The sequence below is a fragment of the Pseudorasbora parva genome, chromosome 12, assembly GCF_024679245.1.
Source record: "Pseudorasbora parva isolate DD20220531a chromosome 12, ASM2467924v1, whole genome shotgun sequence".
NCBI classification, from domain to species: domain Eukaryota; kingdom Metazoa; phylum Chordata; class Actinopteri; order Cypriniformes; family Gobionidae; genus Pseudorasbora; species Pseudorasbora parva.
The window spans coordinates 4,877,408-4,884,581 of NC_090183.1; the positions used below are offsets into that span (position 1 = coordinate 4,877,408).

General features: G+C 41.3%; 1 protein-coding gene across 2 annotated transcripts; it reads right to left on the reverse strand.

Moving 5' to 3' along the window:
- Positions 1 to 166: 166 nt before the first annotated feature.
- Positions 167 to 6,907, reverse strand: trim107 (tripartite motif containing 107). 2 transcript variants are annotated; one of them, XM_067458240.1, is made up of 2 exons: positions 6,691 to 6,907; positions 167 to 2,093 (listed from the first exon to the last, which is right to left on the reverse strand). In XM_067458240.1, exon 2 carries the CDS (start codon positions 2,079 to 2,081, stop codon positions 639 to 641), a length of 1,443 nt encoding a protein of 480 aa, XP_067314341.1. In that variant the 5' UTR covers positions 2,082 to 2,093; positions 6,691 to 6,907; the 3' UTR covers positions 167 to 638. The 2 variants fall into 2 exon arrangements, with proteins under 2 accessions (XP_067314341.1, XP_067314340.1); XM_067458239.1 differs by lacking the exon at positions 6,691 to 6,907 and adding an exon at positions 6,395 to 6,568.
- Positions 6,908 to 7,174: the final 267 nt, after the last annotated feature.

Sequence of the window (7,174 nt, forward strand, 5' to 3'; positions counted from 1 at the left end):
AACAAACCGACACAGATCCTATCTAAGCGACACTTCAAAATAAAAGACCAACCGCCCTTTCGAAGTTAATGGTCGCCATGCGGGCACCACTTTAAAATAAAAGTCAACAATTACAATAAAATAATCTTTGGATACGTAAATAATTAGAAGAATGTAGATGCTACTGTTTATTTAAATGTAGACAGAAAAAGTATTAATAAACATGTTAAACAGAACATGTTAAACATTAAACAGAAACAGAATTAGAAGAATTGTTTTAAATGACAAGCAAATGTAATACAGACTTGTATTAATATCACATCCTCGAATGAGAAACGAGTCAAGAAACACCATATTTTGATTAAATTAAATATTGCAAGCAGAATGCATGTGACAATTTATGTGCAGCAAGATGCATACAGTGCATAAAAGATGAACATTAATGATGTAGTGCATCATAACTTTTTCAGAAAAGGACAATTATGGATCAATAAGTTGCAGAAATGTGATCTCAAAGGTGAAAGCAGTGCAGAAACAAGTGGTTTACTCTAATGGTAATTTAAATAATCTCCCAATGCACAACTGTAATGCAGTGCACTAAACTTTTGAATGAATTGTACACCCATTGTAAGGTGTAGTAATGCATTTGTATGAAATATCTATTTGACTGTTATGTATGCTTTGGGCTGACCAGACATCATCCTTACAGCCAGATACACCGGGTGCGTAAAGCTCACTGAAAAAGTATGCAGATGAGTTTTATCCCCACTCACATCACTAACACTGTAAAATGCTAAAGTGCCAGTGCTGAAGCTGAGATGTATCTCCATTCTCTTCAGAGATGGCGTGCGTCTAAGTGGCATGTCCTTTCCTTTTTCGTACGCCCTCAGAAGGTTATCACAGTACATGAGGCACCAGGATCCAGTGCTGCTCTCCAGACCACTACCAGAACCGGATCGGGGAAGTTCACCGTAGCACACAGCCAGAACCCAAGGACAACCATCAGCCTGAAAGGTCCAAAGATGTTCTCCTTGGACGAAGCTCTGGGAGCTCAAAGCTTGGAAAAAACTGGTAAACCTTTGTGAACTGAGAGGATACGGCCGTTTGGCAACGCTAAAAGATATGGTTTTAAGGTCTTCCGACAGAACCAGATTTGGATGGATGGTTTCGGGGTCGAATGTCACCTCGGATGGGTTGAGAATGACACGTAAAGCTCGCTGAGCGGATCCAAGTCCAAGACGGAGTTGGTTGTTTTGGTGCTCCATTTTCTCACAGACTTTTTTCAAATTGCTGGATAATTCCAGATCGCTCGGAAAGTCCCGCAGAGGCTCCACTGTCAAGCTGGAAACTTGGCTCTCGACGTCACTGAAACACGCGTCTTCCGTCTCGCCCATTAACGCGTTGACCCGAAGTTCTGCCGTTCTCAGCTGCTTCTGGAGGTCTGACAGCATTTGCACTCTTCTCCCAACAGCGTCTTCTCTGGGCTTCAGTTCAACCTCCAAAAGTTTCATTCCCGTCTTTCTGTAGGTCTCCAGCAGCTCTGCCATCTCCTCCAGAACATTGCTCACATCTTTTCTCAGATCAGCATGTGTGGCTTTGACCACAGCCTCTCTGGCCGTCTCTTTATTGACCAGATCATCTACTAGAGCAAGCTTTTTTTGAAGACTAGTTATAATGGGATTTAATCTAGACCTCTGTCCATTGGTTTCTGTCTCCTCAGATGAGTTCTCCCCACAATCTGTTGACGTGAACTCATCAGAGTTGGTTCTGTCTTCAGAAAATGGTCCATCATTGGTTATCTTGTGTTCTGCGCTGGACTGAAGTTCACCTAAAGAACTGTTGGCCTTGTAGTTCTCAACTATTTGTTTCAGTTTGACATTTCTCGGCAGGGACTCTGGGCTGAGATGTTCCTGTCCACATACTGGGCAACAAAGTTCTTGAGCAGATCCAGAAGTTTTATCCCTATTAGGTGTTTCCAGGCAAACCAGGCAGAAACTGTGAGCGCAAGGAAGAGTGACAGGGTCGAGGAAGAGATGGAGACAGATGGGACAGGTGAGCTCTGGATCCAAACTGCCTTCTGAATATAAGTCTGCCATTATCATCGTCTCTGGTAACTGTTTAATACAGACAAGAAAATGTATAGTTACATATATCTTGATTTGGCTTTAAGCAAATAGATAGATAGTGGCAAATTGTCTCCCTTCATGGAAATAATAATAATAATTCCAAATAGAAGTACATCTAAAAATCAATTATGAACTTTCTCCGTGTATTTAAATTTCATCATGGGATTTTGAGGAAAAAATAGGCTTCCCTACAAGTTTTTCAAGGAATAGTTCACCCAAAAATGAAAATTATGTCATTAATTACTCACCCTCATGTCATTCCAAACCTGTTAAGGCTTTCATTCACATATTGATCATCTAACATCAAAGAGCTCAACCAAACTGCTTGATGTGCGTTAACCTAAAAACCTTTTTCAAAAGCTCAAACGTGCTGCGTAAAACAAGAATGAACCTCATTGGTTCTTGCTGAAGCTCAAACTTGCTTCATAACATGAGAATGAATTTCATTGTTTTTCGCATGCCAAGCTACCATGCTTGAGCTTCTGTTTACCACAATTGATGTGTGTGTTGTTGATGAATGTTAATATGTGAATAAAAGCCTAAATTCAATCCGTTCATACACTCACCTAAAGGATTATTAGGAACACCATACTAATACTTTGACCCCCTTTCACCTTCAGAACTGCCTTAATTCTACGTGGCATTGATTCAACAAGGTGCTGAAAGCATTCTTTAGAAATGTTGGCCCATATTCATAGGATAGCATCTTACAGTTGATGGAGATTTGTGGGATGTACATCCAGGGCTCGAAGCTCCTGTTCCACCACATCCCAAAGATGCTCTATTGGGTTGAGATCTGGTGCCTGTGGCGGCCATTTTAGGACAGTGAACTCATTCTCATGTTCAAGAAATCAATTTGTTATTTGTCATTATCCTGCTGGAAGTAGCCATCAGAGGATGGGTACATGGTGGTCATAAAGGGATGGACATGGTCAGAAACAATGCTCAGGTAGGCAGTGGCATTTAAACGACGCACAATTAGCACTATAGGTGCCAAGAAAACATCCCCCCACACCATTACACCACCACCACCAGCCTACACAGTGATAACAAGGCATGATGGACCCATGTTCTCATTTGGTTTACGCAGAACCATACCATCTGAATGTCTCAACAGAATTTGAGACTCATCAGACCAGGCAACATTTTTCCAGTCTTCAACTGTCCAATTTTGGTGAGCTTGTGCAAATTTTAGCCTCTCTTTCCTATTTGTAGTGTAGATGAGTGGTACCCGGTGGGGTCTTCTGCTGTTGTAGCCCATCTGCCTCAAGGTTGTGCTTGTTGTGGCTTCACAAATGCTTTGCTGCATACCACGGTTGTAACGAGTGGTTATTTCAGTCAAAGTTGCTCTTCTATCAGCTTGAATCAGTCGGCCCATTCTCCTCTGACCTCTAGCATCAACGAGGCATTTTCACCCACAGGACTGCCACATACTGGATGTTTTTCCCTTTTCACACCATTCTTGTAAACCCTAGAAATTGTTGTGCGTGAAAATCCCAGTAACTGAGCAGATTGTAAAATGCTCAGACTGGCTCGTCTGGCACCAACAACCATGCCACGCTCAAAATTGCTTAAATCACCTTTCTATCCCATTCTGACATTCAGTTTGGAGTTCAGGAGATTGTCTTGACCAGGACCACACCCCTGAATGCATTGAAGCAACTGCCGTGTAATTGGTTGATTAGATAATTGCATTAATGAGAAATTGAACAGGTGTTCCTAATAATCCTTTAGGTGAGAGTATAAAGCAGGGGTGTCCAACCCTGGTACTGGAGAGCTACCTTCCTGCAGATTTTAGTTCCAAACTAAATTAAACACACCTGAACCAGCTAATCATGGTAATCAGGGTGCTAGATAATTACAGACAGGTGTGTTGGAGAAGTGCTGGAACTGAAATCTGTAGGATGGTAGCTCTCCTGGAGCAGGGACACCCCTGGTATAAAGCAATCATATCATATAAACAGTGTTAGGGAGTAACTAGTTGCATGTAACTAGATTACGTAATTTAATTACAAAATAAATGTTAAAATATGTAATTAAATTACAGTTACTTATGAAAATGTTTACAAAATGGGGTTACATCTGAATATTTTCTTTAAAAAACTAGGATATGTTGAATAATATTAATTTGTTGCTTTGCCTGTTTTTGCTGTGCACAATGCCTCCTGCCATTTTACGATCTCTGTATTAACTTTTTGAGAGTGGTAGTTGCAGGGCCGGCGCTAGCCATTTGGGTGCCCTAAGCACAAATGCTTGGCGGTGCCCCCCCCCCCCCCCCCCCACCCAACCAACCAACCAACCAACCAAAGAAATAACTACCATTCAGAATTTCTTAGTTAGGTTCTCTTTACTTCCAAAATAACTGCTGCAAATGAATGTAAACACAAAGTTAAAAGTGCAAAAAAAGTTAAGTGCAAATAACAGTATAAGTGTATGAATTTTATGAAGTATGAATTTTAAAGTGCACATTTTGAACTGCAAATAACCATGCATAACTGCACAGTAGAAATTACTCAACAGAGGGACTACATCTCTATAAAGAGACCATTCTGCTATTCTATAGAACTATATTAAACATTTTCACTACCATCAGTTGTCAGAGGCCCTACAGAGACACACGCCTACATTTCCTAGCTGCAAAATCAGCTATCAGGTCATCATATGACAGTTTCTGAGCCACGTCCCCATTGATGCTGATGACAGCCAGACCACTTAAATGCTCCATATAAACACCTCAATCGGAATAAAAATGCCCAAACCGAATGAAATTGTAATCGGTTTGAGAGGGGTGGGATAAACCTTTTCATGAACTGATCAAACGAAAAGTTTCACCATGTAAACGACCTGACCCGATTACTTTTGAGTGTGCGTCCTTATATGACGCGATACACAGCGCGCGCCTTCACCACTGAAGAGTGCGCGCCGCGGCGCGCTCACACCAGGTTATAATGTTGAGAGGAAAGTTAATTTTTCTGAGGGGTAAACTTTTTATTTCGTTAGAAGTTATTACGATAATGTTGGCATAATGCCACAGACAGCTTGGCAACACCCTCTCATATTAACAGCGTTTGTCCCAGCACTTTTTACTTCAAAAACGTGCATGTAAACGTGACTATTGTCTTACCTGCAAGCGACCCGCGAGCATCATCCCGCTGTCTCTTCTTTTTTCCGCCCCCGACTCTTGGTGCCTTTTCGAGGCCATGTCTGAGGTCGGTGTCTGCCAAATTTGACATTGATTGAGGCATAATCGAACAGACCACTGGGAGGTGGGGAAGGGGGGGGCACCAGAGGGAGACTGGCACAGAGATTCACCTTTTTCTCGACTAATTTGGTCTAGGCCTATATTACTTTTGTATTGCTTTTGTATATTAACATGCTTTTAGAAATATTTTATTTGTCATTTATACTAGTAGCCTATTGTCATGATTTTTTCACGACCCAGATTTTTTGGTGCCCCCCCAAGCACTTGGTGCCCTACGCGCAGTGCGTGATGTGCGTGTGCGGAGCGCCGGCCCTGGGTAGTTGCATAGCTGTCAATGGAGGGACAGAAAGCTCTCAAATTTCCATAAAAAGATCTTCATTTGTGTTCTGAAGATGAAGAAAAATCTCATGGGGTTGAAACGACACGAGGGTGAGCAATTAATTACAATTTAAATTTTAGGTGAACTATCTAGATAAGAATCTCAAATAACTATTTTTTTGAAATCAAATAAAGCAAAGATCCAACATTTTACCAACATCCACATTAAGTTAATAAACCGTAATTTCGGAATGCTCTTTGAATAATGAAACAAGTTGTTACATAACATAGGTTATGTAAACGTTAAGAGAAAATTGCATTTTATCATTTTACAAACATTATGGAAACGTTACTTTTGAACGTTGTGAAACGTTTTTATATTCACGTTTTAAGAACATTACTAAATTTGAAAGAACGTTCCATACGGGAAGACCCTTTCATAACTTTGAGAGAACCTTTCCAGAACGTTAGCCAAAGTTCTAAAAACATTTTAAATAAAATAAAGCGACAGGACGCCAACTAGCGGCGAGTGGAGCGACCTGCAGGCATGGACCCGCTGGCAGACAGAAAAGAGTCTTGAATAATTCCTTCCTCTAACAAACGTGTGGCTGTCCACTACTAAGCCACACCACTTCACCCATGCCTTACATCTCGCGATGCTGTTTATCGCGTGCAGTATTTAGGTAGAAATCCCTCAACAACGACGTGGGCGCTTTTAGCTGTTTGTGCAGCCATCTTACAACATTAATTCGAAGCGTGCATGTCTTACCTAGAACGCGCACAGAACTCAATGCAGATGCATGTTGAACTGTGTGTATACAGCCACCATCAGCAACGCAATATCATGTTTTCGTCTAAATCAAGCTGAACGCGACGCATGCCCGTTAACTCCTGCAGTAAGTATCGGTGCAGTTTCGTTTTCCTGCCGTCGTACCGCCTACAATCATCGCGCGTGTGTTACTGTGTAACCCATAGATTATTTAGATAGACTCGGGTCATTTATAGATTCTGTTGACACAGTATTTCAGATTGTTACTTATATTTAGGTTAATATACAGCACATACCTGCACTTTCCTCTTACATTAAGATTCACTTGTCCTGATATCGAAGGTGTGCTGTTTGCTACGCATAAACCAGTTATTGTTCATATGACAGACAGTGAGTGTATCATTAGTTAAAGGAGCGCCTGTGATCTGCATTTACAGCCACACACACACACGTTTGGTTCACTATCTTTGTGGGGACTCTCCATAGGCGTAATGGTTTTTATACCGTACAAACTGTACATTCTATCCCCCTACAGTGCCCCTAAACCTAACACACACACACACACACGCACACGCACACACAGCCCATGCCCCTAATGTACCCATAAACAAAATAAAAAAATAAATTCATCCTGTAGGATTTATAAGCCTTTTGAAAAGTGGGGATCGCTGGCTGGTACCCACAATGTAGGTGATCTGAGGTTTTACTATCCTTATGCAATAACACAATGTAATATAAAAAAAATTGGACACATGCACACGCACACACACACCTTTATTT